Source organism: Electrophorus electricus, chromosome 11 (genome assembly GCF_013358815.1).
Source record: "Electrophorus electricus isolate fEleEle1 chromosome 11, fEleEle1.pri, whole genome shotgun sequence".
NCBI classification, from domain to species: Eukaryota; Metazoa; Chordata; class Actinopteri; order Gymnotiformes; family Gymnotidae; genus Electrophorus; species Electrophorus electricus.
This window is the reverse complement of record NC_049545.1, coordinates 6245581-6265664: the sequence shown is the minus strand read 5'-3', so window position 1 is coordinate 6265664 and position 20084 is coordinate 6245581. Positions and strand designations below refer to the sequence as shown.

Genomic DNA, 20084 nt, shown 5'->3' with positions numbered 1-20084 from the left:
AGGCCTCATGAATAGGATACAGTAACAAAAATGGCAAAAAGAGAACTATAGGTCTTTGGCCTTAGCAAAGATCATTTTATTTATGCTTGAGTAGCAAAAATGTACTCTGAAATACACTTTAACACCAACAAAATACTTCAGTACATAAAGCAAATCACTTTCTCATGTTTTCTGCAATGTATAGCGAACCATTTATGCTGACTTAAACATTTACTGTTACCATCATTGAAGAATCAAAGATCCAGCAGTATTTCCCTGAAAAGAACATGCAATGATCTAGGAGGTCTAATTCCACAGCTGTTTCCTCAGTGTCCACCATTATATAATAACAAACATAAGTAATTTCTTATATCAAACTCCTCATGCGAATGAATAAACCCAAGGGCATTTTAATCAAAGCACAATGAAAATGAATAAAGGATCCAAACATCATACAGTATCTATGAAAATATAGTCAACAGATATACAGGTTAAGACAAAAAATATAAATACATTTACATGTATGTATATATGTACATCAGCAATGCATCACCCTTTTATATCACATTTGTGTTTTCAAAAATGTTCTCATCCATTAAAGAACAGTAGCAGATACACTAGCATTTCAGTGGCATCTATGTGGCAAATTAACAGGACACTAGCAGATACACTAGCATTTCAGTGGCATCTATGTGGCAAATTAGCAGGACACTAGCAGATACACTAGCATCTCAGTGGCATCTATGTGGCAAAAGGTTCTACCCATAAGTGGGGGCTAATAACTTGTGCTTGCCCTTCCTTATGGTTGGTGTGATCATTGTGCACACAGAAAAACAGGAGCACAGTACCCTACTGAAAACAATTTCATTAACTTGAATTGAAACTGGCCACTAAACATCGGTCGCAACAGAAATTTGTCCTTATCGAGGTAATGTACCGAAAAATATGAATGCAGTCACTGGCTGTTACTAGTAGCCTGTCTCTATGAGAATGCAAGCAGTGTTAGTGAGACACTTTGAATACTGTGGCATTATTATAATTTATTACGAGCCAGCTGTGTGGCTTTTGAATGTCAAAGTTGATGCTCTCATCTACATATATTGTACCTCAACAAAAATCACGCCCTTTGCTGACTGAAATATTTAAGTAAGCTATTCACTTCTGTAAAGTGTATAGTGTCATTTTCAAGACAAACAAGAGAAAATATGTACACATTAATAATGGTTATTATTGCATTATAAATCAACTGGATCTCTAACTTGAATCCTGTTTCCCTCAGTTTTTAAATAATCTTCTAAATATAACTTTCCACAAAACAACAAATTAGCTACCCTACTAACTAATGATAAACAACCCTTATTATCCAAGAATAACAGCTCCATATTAAACATATTATATTTGGAATTAACCAAGCTTTACATTAAGTAGAAGTGGTACATTGCTCAATCCTATATCTAATACTGGTTGCAATTTTGGGAATTACATGTAATACATCTCCTCGTTGATATTTCCAAAGTGATAAAGGTACCAACATATTTATTATCATGGCGAATCTTGATTTCAGAGGAGCTAAAAAGACACTTTACTCTCTACCCTAGTAGTAACAAATGAAGACTCTGCAGAAACTGTGACTAAATATGTGAAAAGAAACACTTTTCAAAATCAACAAAGAGCTGACAAATTTAATTAGCTTTATGAGCTAATGTGTAGATATCAATTCTTTTTCGATGCACATCCTAAGTTTGAACATTTTGAAACACTTTGCAATACAAAGTACAGTTGCTTTGTGATAAAATACTTTGCTGAGTTGTACAGATAGGTTATATCAGGTGAATTCTACTTAAGATATGAACAGTAAGAGCAAGTGAATTGCTCGGTGTGTAAACCACATCTGTTCTTATAAGATTCATTCTTATGTGGAGACACCTGTTACATTGCTACATGGGCTCTGATCAACCACTCAATCCACAGCATGGCAACTCTTTAGAGACCTTTGATGACAGTGTATGGTAGATCCAATGTCAAAGCTCATAGGTATACAAATGTTGTACCACAGATCTCAGCCAGATCCACTGTAGTGACAAATCATTTAAGATCTTGCAATCCAAGTATAACTTAAAAATAGCTTAAGTTATGCTTTGTGAAAGCAGTTCAGACATATTAGCTTTCATATTCAGCTGCACTCTCTAAAACCCCTTCAAGTCTAGAAAGCTACTGTGATATGAGTAGGCTCAGAGAGCAGAATTTCACATCTACATAAAACCAATAGACATGCCTTGAATAGACTGTTTTGCTAAAATGTAACCATCAAGAAACTTTACTAGCTTCATTTTAACAAGAACTATTCCTGCTAATCAGCTACTTGGGTTTTCAATTTGTTTAGAAAAAAAGTAAACTCATTGGGCTGAACATACGCTGTTCAAGCCGAGCCATGGCAGGAAAACTCTGGTACGCTGAAAAAGTTTTAGTAAAGAATATTTGACACATAAAGCTTTGAAAGATAAAGTGACATAGCTTGGCTGTAAGTCCAAAATAGTCTCTTTGGGAACGCTGTGGCTTTTTTTAAGGACTGCAATAGGAAATTAATGTACATACATAGGTTTCAATAAATTAATAAATAGAAGAAACTCTTCCACAATATATACAGAGTAATAGACACAAAACAAATGATTCGTAAACATCTTTTTACATATCCCTTGTACCAGGGCCAGCATATTCTCACTTTAAAATATAAATAATCTAACTCTGACCCAAATGTTTACATCTAGGCTTGTACAACTGCATTTGAATATCCCCAATAATCTTCAAGAAACAATTAAAAATAAAAAAGGAAAAATAAAAACTGTCCAGAGCTTGTTGGAAAGATTATTATTATATGTTATAAATATTATGATCTAATATAAACCTAAAATAAAATATTCATATATAGCAACCTTTCAACCTCTGCTTTGCTTATATTCTTCTCAAAAAAGCAATCATATGGTCATTATCCCTGGAATCCAGATGTAGCTGGGGAGGAAGGGCTGAAGGAGATGTCAAAGATAATGCCCATGATAAGAGAGGAATCTTCAGCCGCATGGTCAGGCCCACCAGTACCAGTACTCATACGGAACAGGCCACCGCTTCCTTTTGGCTAGTCCCAGAATAATTTTTCAAACTTAATAATCTTATTAAAATTTTAATATTTATCATAGTTTAGATGATTATCATCTCAAGAAGAACTCAGTTCATCATGCCATATCTTCAGTCCAGCCTTTCATCTGCCAGTTTAGCAGCTAGTAAAACAAATGTAGTCATAAAACATAAGATATAATATTCATATTATTTCAGTAATAATTCAGAATTTCCATATCCGTATAAATACTCAAAAAACCTTTGCGTTTTCACGTCAAACCAGGCAGAAGTCATCTCTGAGCACCTCCCCTTCATGTCCCAGAAGGTTTATCTTGGAACAGACCCATGCTGCGCTCTATTCTCCTCTACTGACCAAAGCTGCTGACCCAGGGCCCTGTCAGCATTGCAAAAAAGAGAGGAATTCCAGGATCATTGAATAAAGTTTTCCAAAAGAATCTTCCTCAGACTGAGAACCAATGCCTTAGTCCTCAGGGGACCGATCAGGAGAAATGGTACTGATGAAGAGGAGAGGCCTCATTTGCAAGTAGGCAAATTGACGAATATAAAGACGTTGAATTCAATAAGGATGGAGAAACACAGGAAAACAGCATACATCAGGAGACACATGAAGCCCAGACGTTTGTCCAGGGTCCACTTATTCAGATGTACACCCAAAACCTGAGAGATACAGGAGGAGCATCACCACAACATGATCTTATTTCACTGCCTCTTAAAAATCACATCATATTGAAGATTTTCACGTCATATTGAAGCTATACAAAACCACAGACGGAAGACGTTGGAAGCTTACTGTGAGGAACACAGACGCCAGCAGCAGTCCAACAGAGAAAATTAGGCCTTTGCTGTTCAGAGGAACCTAAGTTAAGGAAGAAAGATCATTATAACATTATGTACTACATCTTATTTCCTATGACTAAAGGATACGTCACAAATACAAATTTATCTGAGATAAATGGGTCATGCTGAAACACAAAGGTGGTTCAAGTATTACTGCCCTCTAGTGGTCAAAACCAGGGCTGTGGTTCTCAGTACAACATTTTCTGACAAAATAATGTCCAGCCTGTTCTAAGCCGTCCATGGAAATTCTAAAAGGCCTTTGCTCATGTAGCGTGCGTTCCGAGTTTCTCATAACTGCCTGTCACACAGAATATGTAGCTATGAGAAATGAAAACAGGGTAAATATGCAAACCTATGGTAAAAGAAATAAAGGTATTTTAGAAGATCCAAGGGGATGAGTGGTTCAGCAGCTGGTTAACATAGCAACAGACAATTCCAAAATAGCTCTAAGTGGAATTATATTTCTTCCAAAACAGACCGACAAAAAAAAAAAAAAATCACAAAAGCCTCAGTATTAGTGCGGCAGTGTAATGTTTTCAACATGTGTGTTTAGTGTGGGCCAGATGTGAGCTAAGGGCTCAGCGACAGGTGCACACAACAGTGCTTATCCTGGAATACCACCATGACTTTCTAAATCTGTTTTCTTCTGTTTGCTCTCCTTTTCACTTTCAGAGAAAAGGTCCTGAGATCTTGTATTCACTGGCATAAATGAAGTTTAGGTTTAAAATAATAATGTACTGTATTGTGCAAATATGCCATGTAAATTGTGGCATATTTGCATAAAATTTGCATATATAATCTTTTATTTTTCCTGGATCACAGGTCTTTTGTAAGAACTACTGGAAAACTAATCTCATGCAGGGTTCATATGAAAGGAATGTTTGCCTTATTGCACTGACATTAGGGACTTACAATTGAACCGTAGTCAATGGCCAGAGTCTGTAGGACCCAGGGCAGTCCCAGGCCCACCAGGATATCAAACACATTACTCCCAATGGAATTAGACACTGCCATGTCACCCAAGCCTGAGCAACAGGAGGAGACAGAAGGCTGAGATAAATACACCGCCACCAGTAATGAATACCACATACAGGAATTCAGATCACTGAATTCTGTCATTTCCCCTGCCATCATTTACATTACATTTTCCCTGAATTATTCCTTGTATCTTCTGTGCTTCAGGGATGTATTTAAAAGAATGTGGCTACGAGGCCATTCCTACCTTGCCGTGCCACTATAAGGCTTGCCATACAGTCAGGGACGCTGGTGCCCGCAGCCAAGAATGTGATGCCCATGATGACATCTGGGATACCCAGGGTAAACCCTATAACCGTCACCTGGGGGACAGGGGAGAGGAGCATCAGCTACTTTAGGGACACAAAGGGAACTGCTGCACTTGAGGCAGTGAACGTTTAGAAAGTGGAAACTCTCACCATCCACACCATGATGTAGGAGAAGCCGGCGATCCAGAGTGTGGAGGTGACGAAGGTGACCATGAACCAGCGCTCCCAGCGGGGCTCAGCACAGTTGGGCACAGTGAAGAACAGCAGCAGAGACAGAGGCCACGCCAGCATCCACTTCAGTTTACTGCACTTCCCCGCTACACACACACACACACACACACACACACACACACACACACACACACACACACACACACATACATATAGAAACAAATGTGCGTGAATACACACACACACACACACACAGACACATACATATAGAAACAAATGTGCATGAATACACACACACACACACATACACACACACACACACACACACACACACACACACACACACACACACACACACACATACATATAGAAACAAATGTGCGTGAATACACACACACACACACACACACACACACAGACACATACATATAGAAACAAATGTGCATGAATACACACATACACACACACACACACACACACACACACACACACACACATACATATAGAAACAAATGTGCGTGAATACACACACACACACACACACACACACACACACACAGACACATACATATAGAAACAAATGTGCGTGAATACACACACACACACACACACACAGACACATACATATAGAAACAAATGTGCATGAATACACACACACACACACATACACACACACCCCCACACACACAGAGGCGACATCTTGGGGTTGCAAAGATCAAGTAGCATATTGTGTGACATTAAAATATCTGTGTGCCAACAACAAAGTCTCTGAGTACAGATGTCAGAAAGGTTTGGTAGCTAAATCTGCCGGCACAGGCTACCTGGGCAACGGAAGGGGACAAGAGGCCCCTCATTCTCATCTTCTTCTTCTTCCTCTTCATCATTCTCGTTGTTCTCGTCTTCATTCTCATTCTCTGTGTCGGTGCCAGCATCCGCCCCTCCCCTGTAGTCGTCTCGGTACGCGCCCTTGCGTCCGTGTAGACCTCGCTCCACCCCGGCCAGGCCGTTCTCCACGCCAAGCCTCCCGGGAATCTTCACCGTCATCTCGGAGTCACCATTACTGAAACGGCTGTTTATCAGACGCTGCCTCTACAAACATACACAAATAATGGGAATATCCAAATCAGATATGGTCGAAAGCTGCTACTGTCTACTGTCAACTTATACACAAAACTTTCACAGCAAGTTCTGGGATCTGAAAAACTGATGAACTCTTCTCTGATGTCTTATTATAATGACCGTTTAATGAATTAATTTATGTTTCTTTACATTTGTTGCATAGCGTGTACTGGATTCCTAGATGCACTAGATACACTGTGGACCCAATACCAAACGAACATAAATTATTTAAGTATTGAAAAAAAAATTCAAAATTACATAACTCAAATTCAAAATGAATTTCTCGGTAAATTTACATGCAATGATGATAACTGATCTTGGAGATTGAATCTCACTGGACCCATATGGAACACCACATGGAACCATTTAAACGATGGTCAGTTAGTAAAATTCATTCGGATGACTTGGTACCTGATAACACTGACTAAATCAAACTGCAAATACACAAATGTGCTATGGTGAACAGTGACCAGTACCTTAAATCATAACAGCCAGGTTATGTTTTACTTCCAGGTTTATTCATCAAAAAGTAACAACAAATTGTTTTATTCCTCAGGTATAAATATGGGGTTGTGTGTGTGTGTGTGTGTGTGTTTGTGTCCTGACCTCTGTGATGAGCATGCGGGAGGCCATGGTTAGGCGGGTGCGTGGGGAGAAGTGGCTGGTAATCATGATTCTCATGCCAGCCTCAGAGAAGGAAAGTTGGTGGGGGTACGCAGACAGCAGCTCGTCTACCATCAGCACTGAGGGCGTCCTGTGGAAATTGGCTACACAGGGGAGAAACACACACCCACATCACACACATCCACTTACAAGAGCAGCGATTAGCCCCAAGCCTAGACGCATCCTCTCGCTCGCTGCTCTGGTCACCTTTTCTGAGTAGCACAGCTGTAGCATCACAGCCATCATCGAGCTCTGTGTTGCTGGCTGTGCCGTTACCAAGGTTAGCAGAGTTCTTCTTCCTCCGCTCAAAGTAGTGCACAACACGTGAGTTACACCTGACCAACACAGCAGGAAAAGGGACTAAGCATGTCCATGCTTCAGCTACAACGATTGCTGTCGTTATGTTTTATGCATGAACACATGAACTTGGTGGTTTCAAATATATAATATGCTTAGAGTCTGAAGCCAACGTAGTATCTGAATCCAAAGGAAGATCCATGACTTACTTCATTATTAAAATGTAAACAAGGTACATCAGAATCAGGACAAGAGATTCCCACCTTAAAAATATAACACATCATTTGATCAAAAAACATATTGATGCACAAAATATAATATACAATCACTGAAATAAAACTATGCTGCGGTATAATTCAAAAACAGTCACTAGTAATACTAAGAATACTCACCATGTCACCTTTTCATCATAGATGAACTAAAGAAAATAAAGAAAATGACATTTACACTACAGACTACATTGCAAAATGCAGTAACACAGATATTCCACCAGGGGGAAATACTATCCAGCGTTGGGTTTTATAAAAAAAAAAAAAAAAAAAAAAGCATGGGAAGTAGGGATATTCGGTCTCAATTACTATTAAATCTGAACTATTTAATCTGTGAGCCAACTTTATTCACCTTTTGTTCTTTTAATCATATTAAGGGAAGAGTCCAGGATTCTGTAAAACCAACGTTCAAAACTGAATTATATAACAGCTTAATTAGCAACATGCATGTCTGGCTAATTTAGACCCACACACCTATACAGCATCCCGAAGTCTGGTTTGCAATCATACATCATACAATGCTAACCATACATTATACCAGTACATATCAGAAGTGAGTCAAAAATGTGTCCAGTACCTAAAAGTGTGCTTGAGAGTAGGCTGATACTGCTGTACATGTTTGCCTTGCTCCACACTAGTGACACATGCAGCGTGTGTGAATGCATGGCTTGTGGCGGCTGCGCGTCCCCGGCGGGGGGCCAGGGGGAGCGGGGGCGGGGTGGATGGAGTTTGGGAGCTGCGCGTGTCTCCTCCCCAGCCATGTAAGGGGACCCAAAGGCATCACAGGAGCAGGGGAAACCACTTAGAGCTCTACTCACCACGATGAGAGTGGCCACTGAGATAGTGTAGTAGACTGAGTCTCTCATTAGAGTCCAGCAGGAGAGGCGAACCGCCTGCACAGGGGACGAGAGGGAGGCGGGGAGAGAAGTGGAAGATGAGGTGGGGGTATGCAGCAGAGTGAGTGCTAGGAGATAAAGTGCTATAGATCGCGGCTGGGCCCAACCCTGCATGGCAGTGCTCTACATATTGCTACGAAAGGAAAGGAGGAAGTCCAGGGAAGAGCATTAACAGTAAGCACCACACGTCTCAGTCGAGTGTGTTTTCTGTGGGGTCTGTCACTAACTCTTTTGTACACTTTTAATGTTTTTACTATATGCTACAATAATAAAAACTCTGCAGACATCTATATTAAACTTAATCCAACCTCCTTATGTCTCTATGATTCAATGTCAGTGTTTGTGTGTGTGCATCTGTGTGTGATTATGATGTGTGCGTGAGCATTGTTAAATCTGCGGCACATCACAGTACTTGCTGTGCACATGTTCCCATGTCTCACTGCACAACCAAACCTAACACCGTTCCAACCTTACTGTGTTAGAAGATTTTAACATGAGGCTGCCATGCTGTTACACCTTACATAATGGGCAATCTAGATTCTCTTGACTGATTTGTGATTTTTTGCTTAACATATCGAGGGGCTTTGCCTGCAAAGTGATCAGAAGTCCATTGATTCTAGGCAGACCCCAGAAATGAATACCATGTAAATTCCAACTTCCTGTCCAGAGCCTGTACTCAGCTAGTGGAGCAAGGTGTGGACGTGCGTCATGCTGATGTAAGGAGTGTGCACCTTGCTATAAAAAGCTGCTGCTTGAGCACCGGAAGTGGTGCACCATGGCAACGCACCACAGCAACACAGCTCGGCCTCTGTGTCAGGTGCTCTGCAACGCTTGTGCTGTGGCCATGGCAACGGTGGGCTGCGCACCTGAGCGGTGAGCTCCATGGCCACACTCCTCTCATTCTGGGCTGAGGTCGCGTGCTTTAAATGTGTGCGGGTGTGTGCTTGTTAATGCATATGAGTAAAAGGGATAGAAAACTGGCCTCGATGCTTGAAGTTTGTGAAACCATTTCTCAACAGCTGGGATTTTGTCTTCCTTTAGAAATGGGGGAGAGGGCATCTGGACAGGGTTATGGCTTCCAGGGCAGAAGGTGTCATGCATGAGGCCATGTAGATAAAAGGATATCACACTACACAGAGAGCCACCAAACAACCATCTGGTGCTATAAATAATCTGACTCCGACTTTAGTGACTACTCACAAGGTTTCATACTCGCTGTTAATGCTAAAACTGAGTATTTGTACTGTGAATATGAATGCACAGATAAACACAGATGGCGTGTTCAGTACCTGCCCAGCAAATATCCCGCACACTCCAATGATGCAGAGGATGTTGAAGACGGCCGAACCTACAATCGTTCCTACTCCCACATCCCCCTTGGTGACAAACACTCCTACCACACAAGGGAGAGTTGACAGCAGAATTAAAGCTGCAAGCTGCATCCTGTCTGTGAGGTTTGCGGTTACTAAGAGACACTCTGTGAGCGGGAGAGAAGCAGACCTTACCTATCACAGAGGTGAAGAGTTCAGGAGCAGAGCTGCCAGCTGCCATGAATGTGGCTCCAGCAACATCCTCACTAAGGTGCAGACGCTGACACACACACACACACACACACAGGGACAGAGTTCAGAACATGCACTCAAGCCTTTAGCATGATAGCATACTGCTAAGGCTACCCAGATTTGATTAACCATTTACCTCACAAATCTTCTCCAGGGAGGGTACAAAGTAATCATCACACACCAGGGCCAGGGCATAAAACATGTACATGGCCTTTAATAAAAGAGAGAGAGCGAGAGAGAGAGAGAGAGAGAGAGAGAGAGAGAGAGAGAGAGAGAGAGAGAGAGCACATTTAGATCACTCAAATTAATGTATGGGTTAACACCACATACACCCACATGCAACACAGTCACACCAGTCTTTTTAATGACTCCATTTAAAAATTCACACCTCACCAAACGTTATAAGCTTGAAGCAGATTGTACATGACACCTGTGCTAGCAGAAGCATTTGTCTTTATTTTTTTTTCAATTATTTCTTGAATGAATCAGGGTTACATGGAGAGGTATACCTCCTCTCTGCAAGCTAATTTCCTATCAACTTGCACTCTGATCTCCCTCACACTGCAACCTAAGTTCTTCGAGGACTGTTTTTTCCCCTCTTCAGTTCCACAACCACAAACAATGATCTATGAATCGAAGGCAGAGTCTACAGTCACATGGTTAATAAAATGAACAATAAAACAACTATAAGACAATGTAGTATCAGCATTGCTGACCAGCACATGGCCCCACAGCGAAGCCTGTGCAGTGTATCTAGCCACAGAGTTCGGTACTTCCTTGCGCCTTTGTGGGCCAGGCTCTTAGCCTGCTGTAGCCTCTATCAGGAGGGTCTCCAAACACTGTGTGACCCAGCATGGACAAGCAGTGTGATGCCACTTGCACGTGTACTGACCCACATTCCACAACAGACTGCAGCTCCTGATGACACATTCCAATTCATGCAAATATCATATGGCTTAAGGTAAAGCCAGGCTACGTGTCTGGTGTAGGAGTGATTTTTGACATACTGCAGGTGAGTTATTTACAGGTGAGTGAGGGTATGTTCAGACTTGGTGGCTTTGGTGCAATTAAAACAACCCTGGTGTGTTTGCTCTGTTAGTGTGGTTCATTAGAGTAAGTGCGAACGCTTCCTTTCGAACTCTGGTGCACACCAAATAAGAGGACTAAGACCGCCTGAGCAGGTGAGTCTCGGTCCGTTTCTAAACGAATTCTGGTGGGGTTCGTTTGATGTATGAATGTAATATGAACCAAAGGCATCTAAATGAACCAAACACGGGCCATGATGTCACAAGACAGAACAGAGTACACTGAAAACAAAAAATGCTTTCCATTACAGTTCGGTACAGGCATCGGAAACTTTCATCGTCCTCTCTTTGCAGCGTACCTTCTTTGGTATGTACAGTGGAGGAATTTCTGGCGCTGTTTTGACTTTTTTATCCATTTTGCCATGACTTGCTGTGTTTCCAGATGGTAAAAATACCACCAACCCCGATACTGTGTTATACATGTGTCACACGTCACATATCACATGTCACACATCACTTTTTTTTCTCTTTACTTATTTTGGCTCAATTGTAAATTTGTGAGTGTGAACGCTAAGCAAACCAGGACTAAAATGGAACAATGTATCATTTTCTTGTTTGCTCTGGATTGAGAGAACCGAACTACAAGTATGAACACACCCTTAATGGGTTTGTGCAGGCTAAGGATAAACAGCTGGGGTCCCTGCTCAGACCCAGCTCCCCGCCACTGGACCCACTCTGCTCAGATCCAGCTCCCCGCCACTGGACCCACTCTGCTCAGACCCAGCTCCCCGACACTGGACCCACTCTGCTCAGACCCAGCTCCCCGCCACTGGACCCACTCTGCTCAGACCCAGCTCCCAGCCACTGGACCCACTCTGCTCAGACCCAGCTCCCAGCCACTGGACCCACTCTGCTCAGACCCATTCTCCCCGCCACTGGACCCACTCTGTTCAGATCCAGCTCCCCGCCACTGTACCCACTCTGCTCAGACCCAGCTCCCAGCCACTGGACCCACTCTGCTCAGACCCAGCTCCCAGGCACTGGACCCACTCTGCTCAGACCCAGCTCCCAGGCACTGGACCCACTCTGCTCAGACCCAGCTCCCAGCCACTGGACCCACTCTGCTCAGACCCAGCTCCCAGCCACTGGACCCACTCTGCTCAGACCCATTCTCCCCGCCACTGGACCCACTCTGCTCAGACCCATTCTCCCCGCCACTGGACCCACTCTGCTCAGACCCATTCTCCCCGCCAGTGGACCCACTCTGCTCAGACCCATTCTCCCCGCCACTGGACCCACTCTGCTCAGACCCATTCTCCCCGCCACTGGACCCACTCTGCTCAGACCCATTCTCCCCACCACTGGACCCACTCTGCTCACACTCAGTTCTCCCCCAATGAGACTCACTCTTCCAATGGGACTCACTTCAGCCATTTCCAAGAAAGTGTGCTTACATCATGGGTGTTGTGTCAGCTGGCATTTGTTGTTTTTGTTGTGTGTGTGTGTGTGTGTTCGTGCATGCATAAGGGATTAGCCAGCTTGACATCTGCTTGTCCTGACACACAGTGTGACCGATAGGATGTGACTCTCTCAATCTCTCTGTTAGTGCTCATATGCAAGAGGTTCTCAACACTGTGCCGCACATGATTCTGTATTCAACAAACCAGGTCATTATCAAGGTGACTCAGGTGTGTGAGAATAAGGAAAACACAAAAATATGCAGTGCACAGGCCTCACGGATGCATGGTCTCATGCCTAGTCGCTTCACACACAGACACTCACACATTTACCTCCAAGCACTGTGTGCAAGCAGACAAGTCATCTCTAAGCCTACTCGTGGTCAGGTGACCTAAATAGATCATTTGTCACTCTTTATTGCAAGGCCGTGAGCTTCACAAACATCATCCTACATACACTCACCCAAACAAACACACGGGTGATGACACATGGCGTTTGCTAATGCAAGCTTACTGTGGCCCCAGGGAGCTCCTGCCAAGACCTCGTTGATCAATGTGTGGAGCTCAGCCATGTGCATGCACAGAACACCTGCTACACAGTCTGTCTCCCTACTCCTGACCTGACAGGACAGTGCATGAACAATAGACACCCCTGAAGACACACCACAACTGTTCCCAGAATTTCCACCAAGAGGTAGGAAAATTATGTTTTCCTTTCATATTCCATCATTCTTGGTTTATTTGTCATAAGGTTAACATACAGTATATATTAATTATAATCTGGTTGTAATAGAGGTTGTGACCTGCATGCATACTGCAGTATACAACAGCAATCACACATTACCGCTGACGAAGCAGCACCATTCGCCCTGTTCCCATCTCTCTGATACCCAGTTGCCATCCCATACTCCCAGCATGCTTGGGTTTGACAGCCTTTTGTTAACATTTCTGAAGTACCAACTTCATGACTGTGTGAGTGTCACAAGACAGAGTGACAAATGGAAAAAGAGACAGAGAAATGATGTTAGCAGCATAAAACTGCAGAATGCCACATGGAGAATTCTCAATATATTGCACCAAATTCACTTAGTTACATAAACTTTCTGCTGGTTCTGCAAACACATCCTTCCCAGATATTAAATGAACAAGCAGTAAACAATACACGTAGTGTCCTAAACTGAACAATCCAAATAGTGTCCCAAATCAAACAATAAAGTAGTGTCCTAAACCAAACAATACACGTAGTGTACTGCTAGCCACTGGAGAAGTGGCCTGGTCTGGGGGTCTGTAGTCTAATGTGAGTTCTGTGTCATCAGGCCTGAGGCTCGAAGGGGTATGCCATGCACACACACACACACACACACACACACACACACACACACACACACACACACACACACACACACACACAAACACACACATACACACAAACACACACATACACACACAAACACACACACAGAGCAAAATTAAGCCTCTTTCTGAGGGCCCCACAAGCAATGTTGTAAACACTACTTCTGGTCAGAGTTTAAGGACAAGCCAATTGAGATAAAACCATGAAAATACCGAGAGCCACAATCACAGGCCAGATCTCAAATAAATCAGATCTGAGAGCAGTAGGGGGGACGTGAGGACCACTGAGAAGCTAACTCAGCCCTTTTTGCTCTCACTTGATTTTTGCCCCTCTCCTCCGAGTTCTTTGTGAAGTGACCTTGGGTATGAGAAAGGTTCTATATAAATCTAACAAAGAAATAAATATGTCATACTTGTTTGGAATTTTTATACAGTGGAGGGCTGCATATTTTTAAAACACTTTTCCTACTATATTTATAGTAGCCATGTAGACAGGGCTGAGGTCTCCCTGTGCCGAGCTTCTGCCAACCCTAAAAAATAGCGTATCTTAGTTTTTAGAACCACCTTGCACAAGAAAAGTGAAATAAAGACACTGACATTTCATATGTAAAGTTACATAAGGATAATTTCTGACAAATCTGTGGGCTAGTCTCTATCAGTAATTATGCCTTTTCTTCTATTCGCTTCCCCTTTTTACATTTTAAACTCTTCCTCATTTGATTTAACAGTTGTAAGGCTGATCTGGCTGTGTTTCTGTAACACATTGATCAGCACTAAATAGTGTAATGGCTGGTGTTGGTACTCCAGGAGATAACAGTGACTGCTGACAAACAAGGTGTTTTAGGAAACCAAACCATGCAGTGGAATTCCTGTCTGTGCCAATCCTTGTTCCTTTCAAACTCTGGCCAAATTAAACATCACTGTGAGTTTTCTTGAACAAATACCATACAACTATACAGAACCCAAACTGGAGGCTAGTGTAGTGAAGGCTAGGTTTCATTTGTATCTTTTAAAAGTGTTAGATGCAGTGACAAACATGGCCAAGGTGGCTGTGAGGGCGCGCAGACTGATGTGTGAGGCATGTGTGAGGCATGTGTGAGGCATGTGTGAGGCGAAGGGCCTGCATGCATAGTACAGATTTTAAGGCCATAGGCATGCAGGTTCATGATGTTAGCAAAGGTGTTAGCTGGTGCAATGCAACCAATCAAATGTACCTAATAATAACAACCACCATCAGTAACACACACACACACACACACACACACACACACACACACACACACACACACACACACACACACACACACTTGCATAAACACATGCAGGCATAGCTGTGGGGACACTTACACTCATGATGTGAAGGGCCACTGCTCCCTCCATTCGCTCCTGGTTGGTGAAAACATCCTCAGGGAACTCATGTATACCTGAGGACAAAACAAATATGTACATCATTACAGAAGCAAACACACCTAAATGCACACGTGAAACAGCAGCCAAGTGCCTTGCAGAAGACACATCCCAAACCATAGAATTAAGCAGTTCAGCCTTGCTTTTACTCAACACAACTCATTTCAGCCAAGGAAAACATTTGAATGCAGAAACTGCACTAGATGGTCCATCTAGTTATAGTGCCATTAAGGAAACATTTTGCAATAATGGGTTTGAGATGATGAACCAAAACAACAACAACAACAACAACAAAACCTACTGCAGTGTTGCATTAGTGATGCTTAAAAATAACACCTGAGTGGTACAGATTCATCTCAGCACTGGTGCCTGAACATGAATTGAGGCTCCAGCACGAGGGTTAAGCACACACGACAACAATCAGTGATTTGCAGCTGCCGATTTTCCTGCAGGCTACTGAGCTGTTATATGGGCCCTTGGAGCGTAGCCGCTCCGTTAACAAGCCATTCACGAGCGCACCATGTCTGCGAGAGGCAGAGGCCTCTGCGGGGGCTCCCGTTAGGCCAGGCAGGCTGTGGCAGCCCGGAACCCAGCGGGAAGAGCGGAGTCAGCGGCGCGCTCGCTCAAGCGCTAACATCGCCCTCGTTCCCCTGCTGCCATGACGTCAGCGGCAGCGCGAGCACGGCTCCGTGTGAAACGCCCCGACACGCGAGCCCGCGGGTACGCGTGCCAGGACGGCTCGGCAGTGCTTGGCTTAAGGCTGAACCCTCTCAGTGTGGCTGGGTTTGCGGCACTGGGTTGTTACATTCCGCTTCATTAAACGAGAGCCAGGCTCCTGCTCCGCATTCTTCCTTTCAGCACCTGATCTGAACCTAAATGTGCAGATTGGTTTTACTTCCATTTATTTTTTTTGGAGACACCTTTCCCGGCAGGTTATCCCCGAAAGATTAAAGAATGATGTCGTTACACCATTACACTGGACGGCAACCATAAGGAGGTTGTATCAGTTGTGACAGGATGATTGCCGGATTTTTGCTCCCAGTGAACAGAAGAGAGGTGTGCGTGCCAGCTTCACACCACCCTCTTCCCCACTGCCAAAGTACCACACACATGGACTAGGTTGGGGGAGAGATGGATAGAGAAGACAGGTGAAATGATTCATGCTGGGAGGAAACATGTTAACATAATGTCGTGTCATTTTCACTGGTCTTCTCCGGCCTCCTCTGTCATCTATGTATAGGTACCACTAAATATCTCTCTTATAAGAAGGTGATTTTTGTTATTGTTGCGATTTTTGTTAAAAAAAAAATAAAATAAAATTAACTCTGATTTTTGCAATACAACTGTTTCTGTTGTATTGATTTTATTTTTAAATTTTATTCTTATATAATTTTAGAACTTTTAATCACCTTTTTATAAAATGCTTCTCCTTCTCTTTCTTGTTATTGTTCTGGCAACACTGATCCTCAGTAATTTTGCTGACTGATCCTCTTACCCAGGCTACTGGTTAAACCAATCAACTCAGTGACAGGAGGGCTCATCCCCCCGTTTATTTCACAAAAAAATAGAAAAAACAAAATTAGAGAAAACATCACTTTACCAAGCGCAAAAGACTGATGAAGAGCAGACAGAGGCATCTTAAGTGTCCCTGCAGGGCGGAGGTGCGCACTCATGACTGCAGTCTTCTTTCAAGAGACACACACACACTCAGGTCTGCTCTTCTTACAGGCCATGGAGCATAATACTGGCACATAGCACTAGTGTGTGTACTCATAAGAGCCTGTGATTAATCTCATTTCAACTGCAGAATCACAGCAAACAGAAACAAGCAATCCTCAGTCACTTGGTCTGGACCAAATAAAACTTGTTTATGTATAGCTTCACATCTGTGCAACACTGTCAAAACCGCAAACAGCAACAGAAGTCTCTACTTTGCATTTCAGGTGTTGGTTCATTATTAATTTTATGCACCATATTTCTGTGACTCTGTGATGAAAAGTAACTGAGAATTTTCAATTGCTGCTTATTTTTCCATTGCTGGGTGACAAACCCATAAGCACACTCTGTTATTGGTATGAGATAACAACAGCAAACTTTGGCATCAGCGGTCATTTATTACCCAGAAAAAGCCTGCTTTGACTGCGTACTTAAAGAAGCGACAATCAGACATTCTCACATTCTCTGTACTTTACCCACGCTTCCAGGTAAAGGCCAAAGGCCACTTCTCGCTTCTACACACATGTATTGTGGAGTGGTCAGAGCAGAGATAGAGGTACTGGTTCTGCCCAGCCTGTCCCCTTGCGGCGCTGTGGCACCGCGGGACTGGTGGGGCTAGTGGGAAGGGGCACTGTCCACATCAATTTACTATAGCCAGTACCAAAACCAAGAGCTCCTTCACACTGAGGGCTCCTTGTACATCATACACAGAGCTCCACAGACAGATGGCATATTCAGTGATACCCTCCTCATGTCTTTACCGTCATACATCAAAAAATGTTGCTGCAGATCCAATGGTGCAGGTGGAACCTGTGTATCAGTCATACAGTTACTGTCAAACCTGTGCAGAGGATTTAGTGTGGGTCTTAGTTACACAAACCACAGGGGAAAGTAGCATCTGCTGTCAGATAAGCTTCACTGATGCAATTAGAGTTTTTCTGCTGTTGAGTTAGATAAATATGGTAAATGTGGAGCTAAATGTCTTTATTTCATGTGCAGGACTGGCTTCACTGGCTTTGTTTGTGCCATATAAAGAGTCAAAGGTCACCAGTCCAGAATACTGGTATCTTTTAGTTCTGATCTAATTTCTGTGATTATTATACTGTTACTAATTCCAATAAACATACAGTGAAAACAGTTATTGAGAAAGAAATGAAATGAAAAAGAAACACAGAAGATCACGTTAGTTCCTTAAATCCTGGACAGAAGTCTCAGCCCAAATATGTATGTCCAGTCAGACGTGAAAGCCATGTTTGTGTGATGTTAACATATTAAAGTGTACAGAGGACACCAAATCACCTTCAATTAATGAGGACATTCTCTTTTGTCCTTGGTATGTTAGTTGATAGGGAAAGATGGGTTATGTATATGTATGTATGTTAATGTGAGTGTGTGTGTGTGTGTGTGTTCAAACATCATTAATGCTGCTTGCATGACCTTGGAACCTTTACCTTTCACCTTCTAATTCTGCAAAATGTATTACAGGCCATGCGTTTCCTCTTTGAAACAGGTAGAAAGACAAAAAGAAAAGGAGAAAAAAAGAGACCCCCCCCCCCCCCACACACAGAAAGATAGAGAGAAACAGACAGAGAGACAGACAGACAGAGAACAAAAGAATGAAAGAGAAATATACCACTTATGCCAAAGATTTAACAAAGCACTCGCCAAAGAGATGAGATGATTGAATCGAACTGGATGAGCTAAAGGGGAGAACTGTGCTAGCACAGAGTGAGCTGAATGCCTGCCCAGGTCAGTGTTGTACATACAGCGCTGTGATGGAGAGCTCTACAGTGTTCCTTTTTTTTCTGCTGTGGCGTACTCATTAGGCTTGGTAATTAATACAGAGCATCCCCTCGATGTTTCATGTGTTGTCCTTTCTCACAAATAGACTTGTTGCTTCTTAAGATCACCCTGGTGTTCTTGGGTATTTGCTGGCCTCAAAAGATTTTCAACAAGTACAAAGATAACATCAAACTTTGACCACTAGAGCCCTATTCAGATGGGATTAGTTGTATATTGGAAGGTGGGGGAATTGTAGTCTCACCTAAAACCCCCATTTCAGTCATTATATATTTTGGACTCCTTCAACAGCAAATATTCCATGCTTTTTACTTACTATAAAATGACCAGTTGAAATAACCCCAGGTTATTTTAATCCCCTGTGAATTTCCATGTCAGTAAAGATTTAATCATATCCTGTGTAGAAGTTTTTGTGCTTTTCCACAAGCAATTTTACTACATTTATATAGCCTGTTAATGTTCAAACACAATTTATTTTTTAAAGCAGTCTTGTTAAATATCAACATTTTGCATAAAAGATGTGTGGAGGATTTCAGACAAGTGTGTGAGGAATTAAGATCAAATCCAAATCTCCTGGTTAATAATAGCCCAGGAAAGATAATGTTTAACTAACGTTTAATGTTTAATCATTTCATGCATCAATGTTTTGTAGTTGTGACTACTGAAAGTTATGTATTACGCATGGATTTTTTTGTGTGATGGTAATGCATTTATCAAGTATCCTCACCAATTTCTTTTCTCAGATTTCTTATCCAGTGTGTTTCTGGCATAAACATTACAGTGGTCTTGTAGTAAAATGATGTTAAAGACATATGTCCAGAAAACTGTAACTGACATATGTGACTTCACAGCATTGCAGAAGGGAGCAGCTAACAATAACTAAATCTATTCTGTTTGATATTAATTATTTCCCCTTGTAATACATGCAAAAGAGAAGGGCTAACCTGATCGTGGCACTTACCTGACCTTGGCAGATGGGATTAAGTCCCCTATAATTCTGGGAAAACTGGGTGGGAGTAGAAGAGCAATCGACAATAAAGTAGTAGAAGTAAAAAATTCACTGCTGCTTTGTCAACATTATTAGGACTTTTCTGCAAATATGCCTTTTGTGCATT

At 42.4% G+C, this 20084-nt stretch overlaps 1 protein-coding gene across 3 annotated transcripts in view; it reads right to left on the bottom strand.

Moving 5' to 3' along the window:
• Positions 1-52: 52 nt before the first annotated feature.
• Positions 53-20084, bottom strand: part of slc24a3 (solute carrier family 24 member 3) — a 60115-nt gene continuing 40083 nt past the window's right edge. The window contains exons 3-19 of one of the 3 annotated variants that reach the window (XR_003410958.2): positions 15394-15470; positions 10348-10422; positions 10155-10239; positions 9939-10042; positions 8572-8646; positions 7877-7902; positions 7694-7747; positions 7395-7522; positions 7131-7291; positions 6227-6494; positions 5385-5551; positions 5174-5288; positions 4864-4976; positions 3905-3970; positions 3707-3771; positions 3353-3487; positions 53-3254 (exon numbers count right to left, since the gene is read on the bottom strand). Coding sequence is in view for 2 of the 3 variants with exons in the window: in XM_027014791.2 (XP_026870592.2) it covers positions 3628-3771; positions 3905-3970; positions 4864-4976; positions 5174-5288; positions 5385-5551; positions 6227-6494; positions 7131-7291; positions 7395-7522; positions 7694-7747; positions 7877-7902; positions 8572-8646; positions 9939-10042; positions 10155-10239; positions 10348-10422; positions 15394-15470 (1658 nt within the window). In the remaining variant the exon portion in view is untranslated. Of the gene's footprint in view, positions 3772-3904; positions 3971-4863; positions 4977-5173; positions 5289-5384; positions 5552-6226; positions 6495-7130; positions 7292-7394; positions 7523-7693; positions 7748-7876; positions 7903-8571; positions 8647-9938; positions 10043-10154; positions 10240-10347; positions 10423-15393; positions 15471-20084 lie in introns of all 3 variants that reach the window. The other 2 variants (XM_027014793.2, XM_027014791.2) reach the window with 2 other exon arrangements.